The sequence below is a fragment of the Ptychodera flava genome, chromosome 6 (assembly GCF_041260155.1).
Source record: "Ptychodera flava strain L36383 chromosome 6, AS_Pfla_20210202, whole genome shotgun sequence".
NCBI classification, from domain to species: domain Eukaryota; kingdom Metazoa; phylum Hemichordata; class Enteropneusta; family Ptychoderidae; genus Ptychodera; species Ptychodera flava.
The window spans coordinates 42,636,368-42,660,819 of NC_091933.1; the positions used below are offsets into that span (position 1 = coordinate 42,636,368).

The window sequence follows — 24,452 nt, forward strand, 5'->3', positions numbered from 1 at the left end:
ATAGCAGCTCATTAAATATGCAAATGAGCATGTCAAGCTCTTCAAACTGTCGGTATCTAAGTACGACCGATATACCTCATTAAACCGACCAGTTTCGATGCATTCACCTTTGACATAAGGCCTAACTACAGGAGTTAAGTTTATGCGCGAAGTGCCAGGAATCAGTATGTCATGGTCATGAAATTTTCGACATAAAATGTAGGTAAATATGACCCATCAGTACATCTAGGTTTAATGTCTGGTTCACTTTCTACAGAAATTCATTGAAAATGCTACTTGAAGCTAATTATCACGTGTTATGCTCATGAAGCTTTAAACATAACTAAATCTCGGTACCATGACGAACGTGGCTCAGAAATCTAATCAAATTCAGTACATTCTACTTTCACATGTATGGTAACTACAGACGTTCATTGAATATGAAAATTTTTCAAATATGAAAACTTTTTACTTAAAGCTAAGGATCACCAATGCACCTCAGAAGTAGAAGAAAGATTAAATCATATAGATAGATAGATAGATAGATAGATAGATAGATAGATAGATAGATAGATAGATAGATAGATAGATAGAGAGATAGATTGTTGATTGATTGATTGATAAATAGATAGAGAGAGATAGATGCATGCATGCATTCATGCACGCAACATACATACATACATACATACATACATACATACATACATACATACATACATACATACATACATACATACATACATACATACATTACATACATACATACATACATACATACATACAACTTATAGAAAGGCCTATGACATAGATTTTGGTTACGCCCACGTGCACATTTAGTAAAGATTGAGCAAAGCATGTCAGTGTTAAATAGTACTGTGTTTCGAAAATGATTAGAAGGTAAACCCTATTCCATAGGGTTTTATTTATTGTTGACTTGGTTCGCACAAAGTTCCACTTCACAAACTTAAAAAATTCCTATGTAATTGAAATGTTGACTAGAAATATGAACGCGGGAGTCAAATGAATGTTCATAGTTCCTTTTATTCAGAATTACCCAATGATAACAGACATGATTTCTTACGTCACGTGAATCAAGGTACCTCCTTGGTGTACCTATTCACCTTGGTGATGGGACAGTGGGTATACATAATGTACACTTGACGAGTGACCTGCACCAGAAGAATCAACCTGAATGGCTAGGCTAATTGAAATTACACTCATGATTATTAGCCAATAAACTTACAAAATTTTCTAATCTTCGTGGTGCCACAAAATATTCAAGTTTGTGTTCGTGTTTGACTGCGATAAATAAAATGTAAAATTATACAAATTCCAGACCTAAAGACATTTATCAGGACAATGTACAGTACTGTTAACATGGACAACTAAAACAACTTTTTACCCTGAAATTAAAGAACTAAGCTAAGGTGATGCAGTGGACTCAATAATGCACTTGATGACTCGCCTCCATCTGACGAACTCGTGTCCGAGCATAATGAGAAAACGGATTCTCTGGGCTGACATTTAACATTTGATCCTTCGCAGATCATGAAAATCGTGTCCCACTCATATTTGAGGCCGGTGGTGCTGTATCTACGAAACAGGTCACGTCTACTCTGTCGTGCACAAAAGTATCTTGTTAAGTTGTGTACCAGCAACAGGGAAATCATTTCCTCGGACTCGACTGCTCACCTCTAATCCTGCATTCTAAATATTGAACACTGTTGTAAGATACCTAACCTATATAGATGTTTGGACGGAAGCTAGTCTGGGCTTGACTTTTGTTAGACGAAATTTTCAATAAAGACCAGGCATAAATGCAGCTAGCTCTGGTCCCTTCGCTACAAACACAAATATACTGCTCAATAGCTACATGCGTCAAAAACTCAAGCAGATGAACCAGGTACAAAGAGGTAAATGCAATGCGATCCTGACTTTTAGACTAAGCCAACACGAAAAAGAAACTGACAATATATTGATTTTTCAAATTAAAGCTGAGTATTTGACGACTCTAAATATCGTCTATATTTCCAATAAAGCTAGTACGACACTTTGTTTGATTAACAATAATACTGCAACGTGTGTGTTTAACTTAATGTAGGACGGCATTGGTATAGGAAGACTGTTCTGTTTACAATAGGTGATCTAACTTGGACGACAAACATGTACCATTGATTCAAGGGCTATAGAAAAACGACGTCTGATTTTTGCAGTTCAAGACACTCTTTTCCATGGTGACTCACGTCGATTTATGTATACACGGTTTAAAGAGAATACGATCATAGCAATAAGATGATATTTTGTATATTACAAAGTGAAGAAATGGAAAAATCAGGTACAAAATTAAGACATTACAATATCATTTGATGTTGGATAAATTCTCACCGTTAAAATATTACTTACGGCCAGTAAGAGAGTAAAATCATCACACATTTTTCGGATCCCTACTGTACATAGTGATATTTTAGACAAGCGTCTGTATGTCATTAAAAATTTTATCATTTAAAAAATAAGATTTCACTAAAAAGCCTGTCCAGTGATTTTAACCTTACGAAGCCTTTCATCTCATTCCTATGCACCAACATGTGAAGTTGATACATCCACGAAATACTGATCTTCCAGAGTCCTTTGCAGTTGTTTGAGACTGCGGCTACTGGAGGCAATACAAGTGTCCATTAAAATATATTCGACAAAGTACTATTTTGGTCAACGTAGCAAGTCTTAACATGTAAATGCTAATCAGTTGAAATCGACTTAGTAAGTTTTATTGATACTTGACATTGTTTATTCTTCTTCACATTATTTACTTGTCTCTCCATCGTCGTTGACCGGCGTCTATTTTTGGTGCGTCTGAAAAGTCATTGGCAAACAAATTTGAATGAGAATGTAGTTAATCGAAATAAGGGGATTTTATTTAATTAGTAAGTTTAATATTAAAACAGAAAGTTTCACTGAATCGCAAAGAAAACAGGTGTTCTACCTAATAGTTTTTCAGTTTACCTTCAAAATCTGTTTTACAGTTTATGTTGAACGTTCGAGATGTTTAACCTAGGTTTTAAAAGTCGAGCGATTTTATCACAGCATTTCGACGCCTTGTTACATTTACAATGAACACTTCGTGTGTTCAAAATTCGGCACGTATATCTAACACTGACGCACCATAACGATTTCTTCTTATGTCGTCTATGCCAGTCCCTCGACATTGTCATGCCATTACGATCGTTTGATACGATCCGACTTGTTGCTTGTCTTTGTGAGACGGCAAAAAAGACAGTTCTGCGGACAAACAGCTTTCTGAAATTACTGATCGAAAAATGAAAACATACCTGGTTTACTGTCACCTCCACTGCCACCTTTTCCACCATCGCCTCCAGCATCGAGGAGTGAGCCTCCACCGTACCTCCCACTTGGTTTCGCCGATGGAGGAGCACCGCCGCCGCCTCCGGTGCTAGAAGGTGGGGCGGTTCTGTTTGCTATGCTCTTTGCTGTGGAGTCTCCCGAATTTGCCGCCGCCTGTTCTGCCGCCTGTCGAAATTTGTTGGGACCGACACTGAGCCCAGGGTAGCCAAGCACGCCAATGTTCGGATTAGCGTTTGGATTGCCTCCACCTACGTTTACACTCTTTCCAGATCCAGGGGCTGGTTTTGTCACTGATCCCAAGCCTCCAGACTTGGCACTAGGTTTATCCTGGATTAAAATCAGAAAGCGAACAATTGTGACAAACATATTACTAGATTTGGGAAAAACAATGGACTTAATTTTCTAAATTTGGCTCTTAAATCTTTATGGATACAGATATTTCTTTAGGACTGTGTGTCTGGTTTAGACACGGGAAGATGCACGAAATTTAAATATCCTTTTGATGATGTTTGTGAATTTCGTGCTTCTCCCTGTGGTTTCGGTTACTGCTTTAGGTAAAGAAATTGTTATTTGTCGAATGCAATAGCAAACAGCAACGCCGCACTTTGGCCGCGTTTCTCCATCACCAATGTTCCATTGAACACCGACATATGCGGAATGAAAGTCTCAGATTCAATATCAGACCGACGTTGACGCTTTTCAATCCTTGGAATAACAAGCGCGTGGACGCAAACTCTTTTTGTCGTTATTTATTTAGAAATGTACATTGCAAACTTGATTGCACGTTCTCAGTCATCGGGGGCGATCATCTTTACCAATGTACTATTTCAAAGTCAATGATAGCTGATCTGTAACCGACCAATAAGTGATTGTTCACGTAAGTGGGGGAAAGGTGACCATGACAAAGAATTATGTAAAGTTGTTTATTATGCATAATGGGTCATACTTTGAAGTCAAACTCTATCCAAGTCGATTCCATTAGGATAAACGTGGTCATTCAAATGTAAGATGTGTACGTGCTTGCAAGTCAACCATGGCATAACGATGGCTTTCACTGAAATATGGGTGACATAAAATTAGTCTTTTTAACCAAGTTATGACTTACCGCTGAAGGTCCAAGGAGGTTTGATTGAAGCCCTTTTTTGTTATTCTTCTTTAAATTATCGTCACCGTCACCTTGACAACGAAAAGACATAACATGCTGTGAAACTCAAATTTTAGATCCTGGCATGTTTCTCAAAGTCACAATGGTAGCCGTGACAATGGTACGCGTAAAGTCACAATGGTACGCGTAACAAATGTAACTTTCTAAAAAAGCATCGAACGCTTACCTTGTCCCTTGTTTTTGAAGCCATCTTTCTTGTCAGTCGGCTGTTTTTTATCAGTAAGGCGTCTTCCTCTTGGCCTGCAGGCAGAGTAAAAACGTTTTGTTGACTCACATTTTAAAAGGAGAGTATTGATCGATGGTGGTGATGAAAACCTCCGACGGAACGGAAACTGAAAAAATGCAGTAAAAGACATAGAATTGTAGAGACTTACTTTTTAGGTGAACTGTCGAAACAAGAGCGGAAAGGGTTTCGACATCCGCCGCCCTTGCCTCCACAGCATCCTCCGTCGCAACACCCTGTACACATTCCAGCTTTGCAACAGCAGTAACAGAGACACGGTAAAGTCAGTAATGCGATGGCGCTCAGGATTCCTAGTGTTAGACCTGCAATGCCCTCCGGTGTGCGGAACCAGTCTGGACCAGGGTGCTTTTGAACTTTGTAAATGTCTATGTCTGTAACAGTAAAACAATACAAAACCCTTAAACTAAGACTTTCCTAGAGTTTTTGTGTAAATTAGATATAGACGGGTTTGTATACATGCTCCTATGTATGAATCTGTGCATGTATGCGTGCATACATACATAAAGTCTGCCTAAAAAAGTATCTAGTTGCCCATTCATCCATCCACCTATCTACCCTTCCTACTTATCTATCTATCTATCTATCTATCTATCTATCTGATTTTTTGCCTGTCTGTCAGTCTGTCTGTCTGTCTGTCTGTCTGTCTGCCGTCTATATAATTATGCATCTTTGTATGCAGGCATCGTGTAACTATTTGGGAATCTATCAATGTACATAATACATAATAGTTTCACTTTATGCCCAAACTGGTTTTTTTATTTCTCGTCCCGCTACGGCCTTTCTAACCATCTCCTGGAGGTTTCAAACTGTCAAAGGCTGTATGTATGACCGTGTGCAACAATCATTACTGGTAAACCATGTGAAAATAGTGGCTATGATCATCTTCAATGTAATGTATCGGTGATAAAACGTACCCTTCAACTCTCCAACAGGGTTATCGAATATATCTGCAGCAAATACCGAGTGCAAGTACTCGCTGGTCAAAAACACCTTCTGATTTTCAACACCGTAGACATTGTCAGCATTGCCGTTTTCCACAGCGTAGGTATGGATGACGAGGTCACTGTGAAAGGAAAGAATCGAAAGATCATCGCTTGATGGAAAGGTAATTTAATTCCCTTTCCAAGATTTCCTTACTGAAGTTTAAGTCACCATTGCCCATGCCATACAATTGTCAAACGAGAAATAAAGACAAAAAAAATCGGATTATTCAGAAAATCCATATCATCATGTGTATCTTCAATATTTGTTCCGTGAATAACGAAGGTATAATGTTTTTTTAATGCCTCTGATACGACTGAATCGTAGTTTTTCTCTTTGTATGTATCATATTAAATTTGCATAACATCAACTTTTTTGTACATTGCCGCCGGCAGCATTTATCTTTCATGATCTCGCTTTTTAACTTACTCCGCTCCAAGAAGCCGGCGACGTCTTCTGGCACCCCCTCCAGACAGATGGGATATTCCAACTCTTGCTGAAGGTATACGAGCTTTCAGAAGTCCTTCTAGCGTTGAAAGATATAGGGATCGTTTTTCGTCGAACTCCGCCTGAGTGGTGCTGTCCATGTACAGATCAATCATGTAGATGTAAGGGTCAAAGGTGTCAATTCGAGCTAGGCAGGGATCGGATGTTTGCTGGGGGTACCCATCGTCCCTTGCCAGAAGCTGTAGGACGTACTTGGAAGCTACAGCAGGTTCGACGCCGGGGATGGCTGTGATGGCACCTAGAGAGGATAAAAGCGACCAACGAGGAATTTGTTATCTTTCAATAAACGTTTACACGGACAAGGACTTTTTAAGTGTCTGCGTTCTGTGTTTGTAGAAACGGGTAATGGAATATAATACACCGTCGTACGGTCCCTTTATCCCTTTCCAAATCAACAGTATTTTTAAATCCCTAATAATACCCTCAATTTGTTATCCCTCCCCCGTTCCCCTCCAGAGGTGTTTAATAACTTAGTGCATAACATTGTTGAAGCTTGTGCCGTATTCTGTATTGGAAGGTACAGCTAGTTCGGCGCAGGGGATGGCAAATACTGCTCTTTGTGATCATTAAATGAAGGATTTTAACTTCCAATGGGATGTTTATTAATAACCATTCATATTTAGTTACCTACTACATGAATGATATAGACAGTACTTGAAGTAAACTAATGCCCCATTGCTTTGTCAGTAGTTTTATGTTTAAAATACTTCAATAATGCACAATGAGACTCGTCACATAAGAAAGTTGTACACATTAGTCCGCTGGAATACCAACAATCTTCAGAGATACTCAAATCATTATTTTGAATGAAGGCTCCTGATTTTGATAAAATTATGTTATACCATTCCTTTGTATAAGTGTATTTGTGCAGGCATTGTTGGTGCAATCACAAAATTGTAACCTAAGTTTTTACTTACCAGATTGTTTGCCAATTTGGAAAACATAGGACGACGGCGAGAACTCAAAGGTTACGTCGTTGTTTTGGTCGGCGTCTGAGGCAGCAAATTGGGCTAATATACCCTTTTCTGTCGCGTGAAGGTATGATATCTCGTTATTTGCAAAGCATGGTGATATGATCGGAGAATTGTCGTTTACATCTATGATTGTTATTGTTACACGTGCGAAGTCCGCCAGGGGTACCTCTGCTGAGTCCTGTACGTTGACGTTGAAGGTGATTTCTTGATCTGTTTCGTAGTCCATCCCTTGACGGACGGTGAGTTCCCCAGTAGTGCCGTCCATTTGAAAGTATGTATTGGCTTCAGTATTCAAAGGATCTATACTGTAGGTCAGCGCGGCATTATTTCCTATGTCATCGTCCGTTGCACGAACTCGTAGAAGAGAAGTAGCTATGACGGCATTTTCCACAACTTCGGCGCTATAGAATGGTTCGGTAAATGTCGGTACGTGGTCGTTGATGTCCGAAACAGATATGCGGACCTTTGCGTCTGAGAACAAAGGTGGGTTTCCGTTGTCCTGTGCACGTACTGTAAGTTCGTACGATGATTGGACTTCACGGTCCAAATTCGCAACAAGCATTGTAACAGCACCGGTTGCAGAACTCACATCAAATTTTCCAAAACCGTTCCCTGCTATCAGAGAGAATTCAAACTCCCCATTCGTGCCCAAATCCTGGTCTTCTGCATATACAGTCCCGAGCAATACGCCCCCAGCGGAGTGTTCCTCCACGGCAAAGTTGTAAGATCTAGGCGTGAATCTTGGAGGGCTGTCGTTCACATCTTCCAAAAACACGCTAGCAACTACTGTTGCTGACCGTTTGACTTCGCCCTGGTCTTCTATCAAGATGTACAAAGTATACTCGTCCAATGCTTCACGATTCAAGGGTTTGTTCACACGTATTACCCCAGTCGTCAACTCAAGTGAAAATTTGTCTGGAAAGTAATTAGATATGAGTCTGCATTTATTGAAATGAAAATGGCGTGACCGTATCGTAATATGAGGAGTAAGGTCTCAAAAAATATATACGATATAAATATTTACAAATTGAACTCACGCACAGATTTCAAATACACGCACATATTTCTGTACGTGACAAATTGCATCTGTACCATCACTTTTGCCAGGTACCCTTGCTCACGGTGCTCGGACATTCATGCAGTCATGTTTTGCCTTCGCAGGTATTAAGAAGTCAAAGTTTTATGAAAAAACAAACAAAAATAGAATTTTCTGTTGTTGACGATATTCTGTCGCAAAACAACGGGATTGAATGATAACGATCCTGTAGCTAACCCGGTTGTTTTCACTTTCGAAAGTGAATCAAAAAACTTCCTTACAACAGTTATATTTCAACCATGATTGAGCCATCTGGTGAAGTAAAATTGCATTCTGTAGAAGCAAATATTTACAATAATGAGCGGACTGTATGGGCTGTCAAATAATGGAATCTTGATTTATGTTTATTTTTGTGTTTTTCTCCACTTACGCGCCTACCTGTCGGAATCTTGAGTGGACGTAAAACAATTTACTTACATTGGTCTAAGCGCGTTCAGTGAAAACAGACTTGAAATACAAAAGAATACTGTAACCAAAGAGCTTACTTTCTGTATTTCCTGTGAGGAAGGTATACGTCAGGTTCCCATTTTCGTTTATATCCGAATCCGTGGCCTCGATGTCGAAAACGCTGGTCCCTACGGGAATGGATTCCAGTACTGTATCCTCATAGAATACCGGGTTAGCTACAGGATCGTTATCATTTAGATCAAGTACAACAACTGTCACCGTCGCTGTGTATGTCAGTTCCGGATCACCGAAATCAGTTGTCCTGATCGTGAGTATATACCTTTGAGAAAACGAAATTGTAAACGTCAATAAAACTACGGGATACATTAAGGATTATAGAAAATATCATGAAATTATTCCATTTTAAATATGTTCTGTATGTCAAATGGCAGCGCAATTTCAAAATAAGTATTCCCTTCAATTGTTGTAACAGGATCTGACGCTGTATGATGCCATACTGCTTCATCTAAGTCAAATTCGATGCCACAATTTTACTTACTCTGGTATCAGTTCTCTGTCTAGGGGTATCTCTGAGGTATACAGCGATCCGGTATTGGGATCGATTTTGATAGCAAAGTTAGTGTTTCCGTCGATGATTTCGTACAGGAATTCCCCGTTGGTGGTGCTGTCCAAATCGTAGGCATCGACTGGCGTGATTAGGGTTCCCTCGGGTTCGTTTTCAAAGCAAGATACTTTCAGGTCATCTGGATCAATAATGGGATGGTTGTCGTTCACATCCAACACGTGTATCACCACTTGGACAACTGATGACCTTGAGGGTGTGCCTTTGTCGATGGCCTTCACCAAGAAGCTATACCCAGGCTGTCTTTCGTGGTCAAGTTCCTCAAGAGACGTTATCCCCCCGCCGTCTCTATCGACTGAAAACGCAGTGACACTAGTGAGTTCATCAATCTCGTACATTATTTCACTGTTGATACCGTCGTCTATGTCTGATGCCCTGACTTGACCTACTATGGTGTTTATCGGTATGTTTTCATCGACAGAGAAAGTGTATCCAGAAGGCTGGCTGAAAACGGGAGTGTTGTCGTTTATGTCGGTCACTCTGATGTGTAGTATGATGCTACCAGAACGGATGTCAGTGTCGTTACAAGAGTCGTCAGTGGCTGTCAAATTCACCGTGTACGTGTCGAGAGTCTCTCTGTCCAGATAGGACGCTAGGAGAGACAGTCCACTCGCCTCGTCCACATAGAAGTGGTTGCTCCCTGACGGAGGGTCAACGTTGGCAATGACATATTTAAGTTCTCCGTGACAACCGACATCAAGGTCATCAGCGTTTCCTTGGTATACGAGTCCTCCGATGGGGGTGCCCTCAGAGATCAGCAAGATGTCATCGTCCAGTGAGAATGATGGGCTGTATTCATTTATGGATTTTACGTGGATAATGATGATGCCCGTGTTTTCAAGGGGACCAGGATAGATGCCACGATCAGTCGCCTTTACAGTCAGGTGATATATTTCAGCAACCGCCAAATCTACTCTCCTGTTCACCACGAGGTTATTCCCACTAAATTCAAACGTAAAACCAACATTTCCGGATATAATTTCGAGGTCGCTCTCTGCGTTTATGCCCTCGTCCCAATCGGTCACCGTGATCGGCTGGATGACCGTACCAACGTCCAGGCCCTCCATGATGGTCAGAACCAAGTAATAAGGACTGAGTTCAGGCAGGTTGTCGTTCACGTCGAGGACATTTATAATTACCGTGGTCGTGTCATTCCTCTCCTTACCAGACAGCGGTACGCTATCCTTTGCAATTATTGTCAGTTCATAGGATGCAGTCATTTCCCTGTCCAAAAGTCCGATGGTAAATATTTCACCGCTTGACCTGTCAATTCCGAATTTTCCTTCGTTGTTTCCGGCTATTACGTAAAAACGACTGGTGCCATCGACCCCGGCGTCATCATCACTCACAGTGACGGCATCAATGACAGTGGCTAGAGCGGCATCTTCATTTATTTCGAAAACGTACCCACCTACAGGGACGACAAACTGTGGCGTGAACTCGTTCTCTGGTTTCACAACTACCGTCACCGTCGTTGTAGAGGTCTGCTGTGGTATGCCCTTATCGACCAACTTTATTCCAAGGATGTACTTATCTTGTTCCTCGTAGTCAGGAGCGTACGTCACCTTCACCTGGTTCTCAAGGAGGTAAAATCTGTTGTCGTCATTTCCGGAGACAAGTTCGAAGGTAAACGCCCCATTAAAGCCGGCGATGTCTGCATCAGTACAGTTCAGCACGTCTACTATGTCATTCGCTATTGCATTCTCCGAGACATAAATGGTCGGTTCCATCGGGTCGCAAAGAGGAGCTTCATCGTTTGCATCTAAGATGGTAATAACAACGGTTCCTGTAGCCGTTCTCCTTTCTGCTGGATCTGTAGCCAGGTCATTAACCTCTACAACCAATGAATATGTGTCAAGCAATTCTCTGTCGAGATTGTTCGCCACATATATTTTTCCATTGGCTGAGTTGACACCGAACATGTTGTCGTCATTACCAGAGACGATTTTGTAGTAAAGCGACCCGTCTTGATGTCGGTCAGGATCCGTGGCCAATATACTGTATATGGAAGTTCCTATGGCCGTATCTTCATTCACAGAAGTACTCTGGACGACGGGACTGAAGACAGGGTCATTATCATTTATGCCAGTCACGCGTACGTATACAGTCGTGGTGCCAGTCAGACGAGGTGACCCACCGTCTATAGCATGAATTACCAGTGTGTAAAACTCAGTAGTTTCGAGATCCAACACACCAGTGTTCTTCACCATACCATTGGCATCAATTTCAAACTCGTCGTCTGGGTCTCCACTGGCGATGAAATACTCCAGATCGTCATTTACTGTGTTTTCATCATCGTCGTCAGTACAGTTGAGTTGCTGAAGATCGATAATAGTGGTATCCTCTTCTTCGATCGTAACTGAGTACACAGGATCGCACACCGGTGTTTTGTCGTTGGCATCTTCGATGGTGAACTCCACCGTGACATTGGCACTCAGAGGTGGGTCGCCTTTGTCTGCAGCCGTGACTATCACACTGTAGAACGGAACGTCTTCCCTATCCACCGATTTGGCCAGAAACATTTCTCCGGTTGTGCCGTTAATTCTGAACTTACCGTCGTCATTGCCACTAATAATTGTATAGCCAACCAGACCTGTAAATTTGAAATAGAATCCCAGACCAGTTAGTGATACCATGGAGATCTTTTTTTACCTCTATAGTGATACTGTAAATTCAAGTTTTAGGTATGTTTAAAATGGCTACATAATCCCGGGGTTGTTGTGTCAAGTGTAATTATACAGGTAATTATATCCAATTTGAAAAATCACACAACCCATGGTCACCAAGTGGTCAATTTTCGAAGAAAGAGAAATTTTAGTTTGTACGAAAACAAATCCAAGATGTTTATAAGAAAACGGTTTGCAGAACAGCGCCCATTGTCAAGGTTTGAGTAGTAAAAGGGAAGCAAAATGCAGACACGAATTGAGTGTCATTGTGTATTCACCTTGACTAAGGGCGCCAACCAGAAAGAAGTCGTTAAATAATCCAAAGCACCACGGTGACCATATATTATAATAGCATTTTATTTCGCACCAATAGATGGTTAACGACTCATAGCTAGGAATTCCACCGCATGCAGTAGCATCCCTGGCTTCGGCTTCATTTAACAAGCACACTTGCCCGTTAGTAAAGGACAGGTGTATATGCGAAATCTTGCAGGTATTTAAAATGTCCATAGAGAAACTTTCATACACTTGCAGGTGAAAGACAGATTCCAACCCATTTTCAACACGACGTGTGTAATATAGGACTAGTGATTGCAATCGTTTGTAATAGCATTATTTTTTCTTATTACACAGAATCGTTCATCAACATAATTTTTTGTTAATAGTTAATACGGCAAAACTTAACCTGCTGTGTTCGTAGCAAGAATATCTTTACGTTAGTCTTTGCAATGTAAGCACCTTCAATCGAAATCACCTGACTTCTGACATGCACAATTAAGCAAATTGCCTTACGCTATTGATACAATAGATGAGAACTTTATTTAGTAGGACGCTTTCATTTTTATACGTTGTAAACTTAAGGTTTTTGTGTTACTTGTATCTAACATACAAATACTGTAGTCTCTACAGATGAAATGTAAGGGACAATTAATAAACACCCTCTCTACAAATACTCCCCATGAACCTCGATGAGGGAGGGTAGAAGAAAACGAAATAATAAGAACTAATATAGATATTGTAGGGTTGCATCGCTGGTCATGCGTCTGCAAGTAAAGAACCGGGTGTACAAAGGGGCGCTATAACTTTTTAATGTGATCATTTTTTTAAATATAAATCCCAAAGTAGTACCTTAAAATGAAACGACAAAGACAGAAGGGATAACAATAGCACAAACGGAAAAGTGATCCTTTGAATATTGTTCCGCGAATTGTACAACTGATCTGTCTTATCGTGTCAGTACTCAGATTTGAGACCTGCATTAGCGATCAATCGGATTCGTTGATTTATTGAAATACATATGAATAGTATAGTTTTCTAAACGTCTGAGAATACCCCCTTTTGAAAAAATATACACTCTGGCAATTTTGACAGAATGGGAAAGGCTGTACAGAGTTCTCAAAGTTTCAAAATATCGTTTATGATGATAGTCCATGAAATTCAAGGCGGCATATTTCATCATATATCAATTCAGAATGCAGAAAAGTTCATTGTCAACTTTGTTAATATTCATGTCGTACTCTATTATTTGTATAAGGAGGAAGAAACACTAAACCGCGGCTCTTTTCAGTGCATGTGAGTTAACTGTAGGTGACAAACGGGCGCAGCAGTTGATCAGTGTTCCCAGCGCTAAGTTACTTTAATGGGTGCTGGTAGCCTGTAAATTAATGAATGGAGGTACTCCTACCAAAAAAAAGTCAAATAAGCGACTTACCGGCACCGCCACCATCACTGTCTGAGGCTTCAATTGTAACAAGACTCGTACCAATTGATGTATCTTCCGGCACGCCAACTATGTATGGACTTATTGAAAATGCCGGTACCATGTTGTTTGAGGCTGAAAAAGGTAAGCCATTTTGATAAGAATAAATTTCTTTAGCCTGTGTTTGAACACTAAAGAATTATGCACAATCGTTTTAGTGTGTGTGCGTGTATGTGTGTGTGTTTGTGTGTCTCTTTGTTATATAGTAGATGGGTATGGGTTGACGGCAGATGCGTATTACCTCTGGAGTAAATGTGTTTTGATTGACATTTGTTGCGTTCATTCTTGCCTTTGAAACAAAACAATTGCACAACGTCCACGACGGCCTGTTTGTACTTTTGAGATGCTCTGAGAAAATGACATTAAAGTTGAAATCTTAACATCTACATGTGATTTTATTACTCACCATCAACATCAACGATGACTGTGAAAGTTGAGGAGAGAGAGGGCGTACCGCCGTCCGACACCTCCACCACTAAAGTGTACAATGGGGCCGTGGCAAAGGTGAGAGGATTTTCCACAATGACCTCACCATTAGCATTAACGTCAATATCCCCCGCACCAGATAAAACAGTGTACGACAAGTCGTTGTTTGGCGAGTCTGAGTCGCCGTCAGTACAAGAAGTCATAATAATGACCGTGTTCACAGGAGTTCCATCAGGGACGTTAACACTGTACAGACCCTTATCGCATGTTGGTACATTGTCGTTGACGGAGAGGACATTGACGGTTACAGTCGTTGTGGCCGTCAGCGGTCCAGCGTTTGTACCTTTGTCTACAGCGATGACCGTCAACTCATACGGCGTTGGATGTGTTTCAAAGTCAATGTCGCCGATCAGTGTGATTTCCCCGTTACTTGGGTCGATGACGAACTTGCCATCATCACCCGCTGTGATCTGATATTCGAATTCTCCGTCTAGCCCATTGTCTTTGTCACTGGCTGTCACAGTCTCTACCGGTGTACCAAAGGGTGAGTTTTCGGCAAGATATACCGTGTACGTGGGAGTTGGACCAAACGTCGGCGCGTAATCGTTGTATGCTGTGATGGTAACGGTGACATAAGTAGTGCCTGTCTTAGCAGTTGTTCCCTTGTCGATCGCGAAAACTGTCAAAACGTATGTGTCAGTTGTTTCTTGATCCAAATTTACATCGCTGCCAACAGATATCTGCCCTGTCGAACTGTCAACGCTGAAAATACCATCACTTGGATCCTGACTAGCTATTGAATAATCGAAATCACCATTTAAGCCAGAATCAATGTCATCAGCAACCACAACACCGACAGCTTCTCCGATTGCGGCATTCCCGGGACAGTAAAACGAATAGGAGAATTCACTGAACTCTGGTGCATTGTCATTTACATCGTCGATATTTATGGTTAATGTGGCGTCCGTGGACCTGATCCCATGATAGCTCCCATCGTCGGTTGCTCTGACGGTCAAGGTTATGACCTGAGGTGACGGGTCAGCATCGAGTTGCTGTAGCAGCCTGATTTCACCAGAGTAGGCGTCACAGAAAAACCGCGGATCATTTGGCTCGATGGAGAAAGTCACTGATTCCCCATCATCGTTAGCGTCAGCAGTCAGAGTTGTGACGAGAAAGTCGATGAGCTCGTCTTCGTCGACGTTGACGGATCCCGGAGGCGCTGTAAATGTCGGGTCGTTTTCGTTGACAGGGGTGACTTCAACCGTGATTGAAACTGTTGTAGTCAGAGCCGTTGCGCCATTGTCCTTTACGTCTATGACCAAAGTGTGTTCCGTTGAAGTTTCAAAGTCAAGGGCTGATGCTATTTTAACTTGTCCACCCGTTGCATCAATAGAGAATTTTGTGCCGGAGCTCGCAGTGCCATCTTCTTGTATGATTGTATAAGTCAATCGATTGTTGTCGGGTCCCGCGTCATCGTCACTGCACGAGAGGGTTGTTATTGTGGTGGTTGGAGCGATGTCTTCTGGTTCTTCGAGTTCAACATATGACGGAGTGCATACAGGAGCGTTATCGTTGAAATCGGTAATTGTAAGTGATATGGTCCCAACAGCGCTACGCTGGGGGCTTCCTTGGTCTACAGCTTTCACTGAAAGTGTGTAACTTGACGTCGTTTCCCGATCCAAGGGTGCTTTCAACGTGAAGTCGCCGGTTTCGCCGTCCAAGTGGAACGAAGAGTGGAAAGCCATCTCATATACGATAGATCCGTCCGAACCATCGTCTGCATCTGTGGCCAGTATTGCGAAAAGAGACGAACCGACATCGGAATTTTCTGGAATCGTCAGACTTATCGGGTTTGTGGCAAATACAGGGGCATATTCATTTTTAGGTAGTACCTCGACTTTTACGTTGGTATAGTCATTCAGTGAAGACGCATCCCCATTTCTGTCCTCAGAACCAATGACCAAATCGAATTCTTTGATGGTTTCGTAGTCGATTTTCTTGGCTGTTTTCAGAACACCGTCGAACGTTCCGATTGCGAAATAACCACCAGGATCTCCAGCTGAAATATAATACAGCGACTGAGTAAGGATTCTGTTCAGTTAGAGTTCATCTCGTAAAATTGGGTCTTACATTCAAAAGACAGCTTTCACGAAAGTTAACACCATGACCGTTCAAAAACGACCAATGATGGTCAAACTGAGTGATGACTCTTTATCGTCTGGTATGCCATAGTTGCAAAGCGCAATGGCTAATGAATTATATCAACATAAAATGGGTTGAAGAACAAACAGGTCGGGTTCCAGTTTTGCATCAAAGCAAATGTTTTTATTTTCATGACTTTTTTATTCACAATGAACGGAAACATAGTAAAATCCGGGAAGCTACCTTTATAACCATATCCGCTTCTTTTGGTGTCAAATTGCACTTGTAATGATTAAGTGATTAAAGAATTGAACCCGATGCTGTGTTTAAATGCATCCTTGAATAAGCTTGTTCCATTTTAACATAGCAAATACACCCAGCATTCGTTATAATTTTGAACAGCGTTGTGTGTAGCATAATTGAGAATTAAATTACCAGATATAAAGTAGGTTGGTTTTCCGTTGTCATCGGTCGCCGGATCATCTAGATCGACCGCAGTTAGTGACAGCAGCGTTTGTGGAGCAGGCAGTTCTTCCTGTATTGTTATGCTGTAGAGAAAACAAAAAGTAAACACATAATATTATATAAGTTACATGTGTAGCGCGTTAAAAATACCAAATGAAAGACTCCCTTCCTCAAATGTACAAAATGTCTAACATTTTCATCTGCAGCTGTTTTTGTCAAGCGTAAAGGAAAGTTGTACTGTCATCGGTATTGCATCTTTAACCCTAGGGTGTGATCTTTTCATTTCGATAAGAGTTGACATGAATGGGTTTTATCTTTCCAATTTTGCGCGTTTATCAATTTCAGTTCATTGTGATACTATTCACAAAGTGTTTAGCACTTAAATGAAAATTAATATACATTTTCTGATTTACTATAAGTATTTTTGGCCACGAATCTGACTTTTATGTAAATTACCATTAATGTACAAACTTGAAGTAGGTTTATCATCTCGGTTGTAATACAAATGCAGAAGTGTAGTCTAGTTTACCTGCTGTACGCTGTAGTAAATTCAGGCACACAGTCGTTTTCGTCTAAGATTGTGACCACGACAGTTGCCGTATCTTGGTTATCGGAGTCCATGGCAATGACGTCCAGCGTGTAGGTGACGGTATCCTCTCGGTCAAACACAGCAGCTGTGCTCACTTCACCAGTGTCGGGATTGAGTTGAAATTTGACGCAGTCTGTGCAAGAGGGGTCGAAGTAATAGTTGACCACACCGTGGCCTCGATCTGGATGGTCGTCGTCATCTGCTGAGACAGTTGTCAATATCGTCCCTGCAATCTGGTTTTCTAGTATGTCGGCTGGATACGAAGCTATTAAATCGAATATCAAAACATTAATTATTAGTCCAATCAGGTTAAATTTTAAATCGTCTCTCTCAAAAAACGATTTGTTTTTGCTTTTTTTTAAGCTTTCCCTTCTTGGCTGTTCAACACCAAGTCCCTAATCAATGTCTAAAATCTGACGCATTGTTTGTATGTTCGGTTACCACTTAAGGGAAAGTAACTTTTGATGATTTTCTTTCACTGGTTTTATTTTTGATGTCAACCAGTTTCTTGTCCTACTTTCAAATACTATATTGAGATACTTGGTTTTCAGCTTGTCCACTCAGTCTGTACATGTGTAGACTGCATTGTTATTGTTGATGAGTGAATTCTGGTCCGGACTAGAATTCTAAACAGAGCATTGTACTCGTACAGATGCTGTGTCGACGAGTTAACGAGATAGAACAAGAGTTTACAATGACTGACATACCCAAAAATCCTCAAAACTTACAGCTACTATACACAGTCATATAAGTACTTTGATGCACCTGTATGGAATGTATTTTGCTTGATATGAGATCGATCGGCTCCGCCAAGAACGATAGAGACGATACTCAGCAAGAGTAATGATGGTTGCAAGAGTCAAATGCATGGTTTGTCGAAGTGACGAAATGTCTGGTCGTCAGGTAAATTGCAAAACAGAAAACAAACTTAATTTTTATCGGGAAAAATCGAACAGCCAGCGTAATATTATTAGGAAAGTTTTGAAAGAGTCTGCGTTCCCTTCTCCGTTCTAATATTCCTCTATGATGATGATTCTACTGATTATCTCAGTATTAAACTCGACTGTATCGAAGTCGAGTGAGCCAACTTAAATCCTATACGTTGATGACAAAGAAGCAAACAGCTTGTATGGAAAGAACAAGAATAAACCTTACAAGACAAAATGTAACTTACCACTTGCAAACACAGGCAAGTATTCATTAACTGGATCAATATGGATTGTTCCAGATATGACATGCGTATTGCTGACGGAGTCAACAACAGTAACTTGGATGTCGAACTTTCTGTCGCCGGATTCGTAGTCCCTCGCTGTTGACAGAACCAGATCTCCCGAACTGACGTCAAAGATGGTGGGACTTCCAACGGTGAGCGTGTAAGTGAGGATATCGCCGATGTCTCCGTCCGAGCATCCAAGAGATCTGATGACAAATCCAGCTGCTTCGGTCTCATTGACAACATCTGTGAAAGAAGTAGTGGTACAGACAGGTATTTCATCATTCACATCTTGCATCGTTATAGTGACTGTTGTCGTGGCACTGCCTCCAACTCCATCCGTTGCCTGGACAACAACGTAGTATATAGGTATTGTTTCCCTGTCAAGTAAACCGCGGACCTCCACTTGACCAGACACCTCGTCAATGCTGAATTGGTCGTCCGGATCACCTGATAGGATAGTATACGTTATCGTTCCCTCAAGAGTGTCGGGATCATCGTCGTCTTGGGCCGTGACAAGGATGACGTCATCGCCGACTGGCGTGTTTTCGGGTATGGCGACGGAAAAGGCCGCCGTGAAATAGGGGCTGGAGTCGTCGACGTTTGAAACATAGATGAAGATGGGTATGTCAGTGTAGAGTCCATCACCATCGCTAACGCGCAGCATCAAAGAATATGAAGAAGTTGTCTCGTAGTCCAACGCACCTGTGGGAATAAAGAGAAATTGTAAATCCATCACATCAATGTGTTGATTCTGTTGATATCTCAAGCAATATAGTTTCAAACAAACAAACAAACATACGAAAATGTTATCTTGTGTACAAATGTCCCGCCACTTGTGGAGGGACCGTGTTCAAGCCTTCCGTTTTAGCTCACGTGTTCTCACACATGAGATAATGTCACAGCGATGTCTGTGTGTTTGTGTGTCTGTGTGTCTATCTGTCGGCCCGATATCTCAAGAACGACTTATTGGATCAGAATCAACTTTGGTACATAGATTTCGTTTGAGAATGGCAAAAATTGACTAGTTTTTGGTGTGTGTGTGTGGCTTGCATATTTCATGCTCATTTCGATAATTAATGATTTTAGAAATAAACATACATACAATGAGAGCGGCTGCACAGAATTGGATGAGATATGCTACAAATGTTGATCACAAAAGGATTTATCAGCCATGAAAGACATAAAGGAGTGAAATGAAAGTTAATTGCTAATTTGCATATTTAATGAAATTTCCTAATTACAGATATATCTGAATTGACTCAGTCAAATTGACGAAACTTGGTATGTATATAGAAGATACAATGATTAGTATTTTTATTTCAGCTAATTACACATTTGTATACTTAATGACCTTGTACTTAATCTGTGGTGAATATTGTTCATGATATTGATCGTAACACTCTCAACGAAGTTGCAAACATGTTGCAAAGGTTTAAATTCACAGACAGCTGCAATATATACATACTGAAACATGTGAGCATTTTCAGTTTATATCTTGTCGATTCCGGTCATCATCAAGACCGGGTGTTGAAGTCGATCTCATGATCAATCAACTGATTTTTGTTCATCAAACTCATCTACACTGACAATACTGACAATACTGATGGATTGCTCGGATAATTATTCAGTTTATCAACTTAGACTGATTTTTGAATGATAGAGTAACTTGAATAATTGATGTACAACTCCGCAAGACTGCCTTGACAACTGTGGACTTACTGATCAGAGAAATGTCTCCCGCTGCACTGACACTGAACTTGCCACCAGGGTTTGATGTTAACGAGTAGGTCAATGAAGCTGATCCGAAGGTCGCTGATTGGTCGTCGTCTGTACATCCAAGAGTTGCAGTACTTATCACAACACCGGGGCCTAGAAGTTCCAAAAATAAATTCTTAATAAATGCTAAAATGTTTTCGTCTTTTCTAATCCATGTGAAAGTATTTAATATCTTTGATGTTTCGAACTCAGGAGGTAGTTGTTTATTTTTGTCTATTGACTTGACGAATTTACTCAATTTCACCTCAATTTCACAACAAAGATGAGGAGTATTTTTTTAAATCGGTAATTTTGTAAACCTTAAATGACGTGATAAACGTCCTGAAAATTGAAGTGGCATATTTAAATGGTCCACTCCATGGAGGTTGATTCGTTCTTTTCGATACATCGTCATGAATAAGTACATCTCCGGAGTTCTGGCGTGTACTTTATCTGGAAATATTAATGTACTCAATACGACTTAACACTTGCAGGCAGATACGAACACACACGAATAGACTCACAATACATCCATCTCTCTCTCTCTCTCTCTCTCTCTCTCTCTCTCTCTCTCTCTCTCTCTCTCTCTCTCTCTCTCTCTCTCTCTCTCTCTCTCTCTCTCATACTCATATCGAGGGCGACATTGTAGTGACTTACTTGTCGATTCAGCAAGTTCAACTACGTCTGCACCGAAACTGCACGACGGACTATACTCATTAACGTCAACAACCATGACTGTAACAGTGCCAGTGCCAACTGTCACTGTGTCGGTTGCAGTCACGACAATGGTGTACTGTGTTCCCGACTCATAATCCAGTCTCGACGTCAGTTTTATCAGGCCATTAGAGTGCTCAATGTCGAAAATACCATCTCCCGTTACATCTGTCGACGTGTCCACGTTTGTGACTGCAGAACAAAAACAAACACGGCGTTATACGCACGTTTTATTATACATTGTTTGCGTTTCCTTTGACTTCATGATTTTCAGAACATGACATAATATGAGAGAAAAATTGTTTCCGCCGGAAAAGGCCGAAAATTCTGCACAGCTTTTCGAGAAGAGATGTGTTGAACCGAGGTCTTTAGCAATACAATCAAAAACTGTAAGGGATGACAGAGCGGGAAAAGGAGGGGCAGAGAAGGACGAAAAGAAGCCCTAAAGTATAGAACGCGTCTCTGGGACAGATACAGACTCTCAAACTTTTAGAGTTCTTTTCTGATCTACCGCATGTGGGGGCTCATTTTAAAGCTCTTGAAGTGACAAAATCTTTCTGCCGTCTTAGTTTTTCGAAAATCAAACTATTTTCCCCACGGTAGCACACACGGTTGTCGGCCTTTTATAATTTCAAATATCGGTAAATGTTAGATAATTTGTTTCTCTACTACCAAACTTTGCACTGTAACCGCCTGATTTTTACTCTTGATTTGGTGAGCGTATGGTTTAAAGTTTCTTAAGGAAAATTTGAGCAAAACTTAAAGTCTTCCACTTTCAAGGTGCATACTACCTTAAGTGGCGGAATATAGAATTTTCTGCAGTTAATATGGCGAAGAACATATTTACATTGCCGTATAAGATGAAGGACGGTATTATCATCCTGTGTTATGAAAATATAGTTCTTCACTGTATTCTGCTTCAATAACATTTTCCTTCGCTCTATTCGCCCTATTTTGCAGTGAAACTACTGTCCTTCACCATATTCTGTGCTGATTAATGCCCATCTCCCCATTTTGCAGTGAAACTACTGTCCTTTATTCTATTCTGTGGTGAAAATGCTGACCTTAAACCCGTTTTGTACTTATAATACTGTTCAACACCTTGTTCTGGAGAGATTGCGCTGTCCTTCACTCAATTTTGCACTGAAAGCAATGTTCCTATCCTCTCAGTATTCAGAAATATCGTCCTTCAACATCCTTCAATACCTTCACTTTGGTCTCTCTCGCAGTACTTACTTGACAGTATATCGTACTTCTGAATGTTAAAAGGACTGGCATCGTTGTCCCTAGCGTAAGTGGACGCGTCGGTGATTGAAGAGTCTACCGGCGTATCTTCTGGGAGCGAAACAGTCCAGGTCACTGGGACGAAAGTTGGAGAGTACTCATTAATCACGGTAACTCTCACAGTCAAGTACACAACAGCTTTACCGCCAGAACCATCAGTGACGTCAATTTCGAGGTCGTACTGCGTCGGACCAGCTTCATAATCGATTGTTCCTGAAGAATAACTATGTGTTAGTCCAAATGAACGGGTGTAAACACTTTGCGTGCACGTGCTCCTAAATATTTCGTGCGAATCTCTGACTATCTATTCCAGTGTGTATGATCTAAGTGAGATGTACAGTTTATTTGAGTTTGACAGTTCAACGGATATCGAATTTTTGAAAAATCGCTCAAAAGGAAGCAGAGAACGGGACTGAAATTTTCTACCTCTACTGCAAACCATAGTCCGCGACCAATTATACCGAGTTGGTGGGATCGACTGAGGTCATATAATCGGATCCTGAAGTGTACAGCACTGTATTTCTCACAAGAAACAAGACAATAGTGACTGTCTATACAAACCAATCTACATTAGGCACTACTTGCTAATCGGGGAAAACAGTTTTCGTGCCTTCGAGAGGCATTCCCATTGAACCTTACCTGCCACGGTGACAAGGCCAGTGCTTGCGTCGATGGTGAAGTCAGGATGCGACACTGAGAAAGCATAGTTCAGAACATCGTCGACATCTGCGTCGGTGCAAGACAGCGATGTCACCTGACATGGATTAATACGAGACTTCATATGTCAGAAGCGTAATTTGAAGATCACCGTCGACAAGTCGTCAGTGATTCCAATACCATTTCTCATGGAAAGTACTTTGCCTTAACCAAAGGCAGAGAAAACTTTTCAAAGAAAACGTTTCAAAGAAAAAAGCTAAGCATTGGTCAGCTAAATGTGCGGAGACTGAACATTTCGAAAGTGTGTGCGAGTAAACTTGCTTTCAAGTAGCACCAATGATAGGCAGAATTTCATGACATTTGCCAAGTAAAGATAAAGACTTCCCCATTGGTTTGTTCCAGAGTGTCAAACGAGAGAAACTTTACAAGCTTAACTATGTAATATCGCATGATTACATTTTTGTGGGATCGTGGGGAATGTGAAAAAACTGTAATAGTTTGATTCCCCACACCTATCATATACTATTTACTGGTGTCTCTCAGCATCTAATGTTCGGAGAAAGCGATAGATTTAGTATGATGAATATAGTTTCGATATGCATATCCAGAGATATCGAGTCGTTAACGATAAAGAATATGCATGTACCTGTAGGATCTTGTACCATTTACTTCTCAAGTATGGACTGACAGTCGTCGGTGCTTTATGGATACTCAGAAGGACGTAACATCAAAATGATTTTGGTGGGAACAGTATTCGTTTAGAGAAATAGCAAGACAGGGATAAAGGGAGGGAACATGAAAGACAGATAGAGAGGTGGGTGTAGAGAGTTACAAAGATGAGATCAGGATTTGGTTCTTCTGTAATTACATGGAATAGTGAGGGACGAATGCTGAACAAAAACGTTTGAGACCACATTTAGACTTTTCCAAAAACAAATTCCACAAACTGTAAAGTTACATATAAAGTGTAACTTCATTTTTGAGACCTACCGAAGTACCCACCGCCGTGTTCTCGGCAATGGAAACTAATATGTTTACTGGTGAACAGACAGGATCCGCGTCGTTTACGTCAAGTACGAGAATTGGAACCGAGGCGCTAGCTGTGTTCGTTCCATCAGTTGCTTCGATGATCAAATTTATAGGATTGGTTGTAAGACTGTCGTAATCTATGGTGGATACAATCTTGATTTCACCAGACGCAGAATCGATGTCGAAGTAACCATCAACATTGCTTGCAACTGTAATATAATAACAGGCGAATCAATGAGATTCGTAAAAAACAAGAATTTAAATCTCATCCACCAGCATATCGTAACACTTCGTAATTATTTTCTCGACGAATACGGAAATTCGTTTTTCTTATCATGATAGGTGCGTTTATTCTTTGTATTCTTACACCCTAACCTGTCCTCTCCTGACGATAGAGGTTAACCATTTTATATG

General features: G+C 40.9%; 2 protein-coding genes across 3 annotated transcripts in view; one reads left to right on the forward strand and one right to left on the reverse strand.

Annotated features, from left to right (window-relative positions):
* Window positions 1-24,452, forward strand: part of LOC139135890 (actin nucleation-promoting factor WASL-like) — a 570,409-nt gene that overhangs the window by 133,399 nt on the left and 412,558 nt on the right. The gene's annotated exons all lie outside the window — the stretch shown is intronic.
* Window positions 1,001-24,444, reverse strand: LOC139134506 (protocadherin Fat 4-like). The gene is made up of 21 exons (XM_070701365.1): window positions 24,414-24,444; window positions 24,000-24,247; window positions 22,992-23,106; window positions 22,305-22,565; window positions 21,012-21,260; window positions 20,319-20,468; window positions 18,558-19,301; window positions 17,324-17,648; window positions 16,765-16,877; window positions 14,168-16,246; window positions 13,714-13,836; window positions 9,253-11,929; window positions 8,792-9,033; window positions 7,154-8,125; window positions 6,159-6,474; window positions 5,663-5,811; window positions 4,879-5,119; window positions 4,671-4,744; window positions 4,445-4,515; window positions 3,306-3,666; window positions 1,001-2,829 (listed from the first exon to the last, which is right to left on the reverse strand). The coding sequence occupies exons 1-21, from the start codon at window positions 24,442-24,444 to the stop codon at window positions 2,783-2,785; spliced, it is 9,588 nt and encodes a 3,195-aa protein (XP_070557466.1). The 3' UTR covers window positions 1,001-2,782.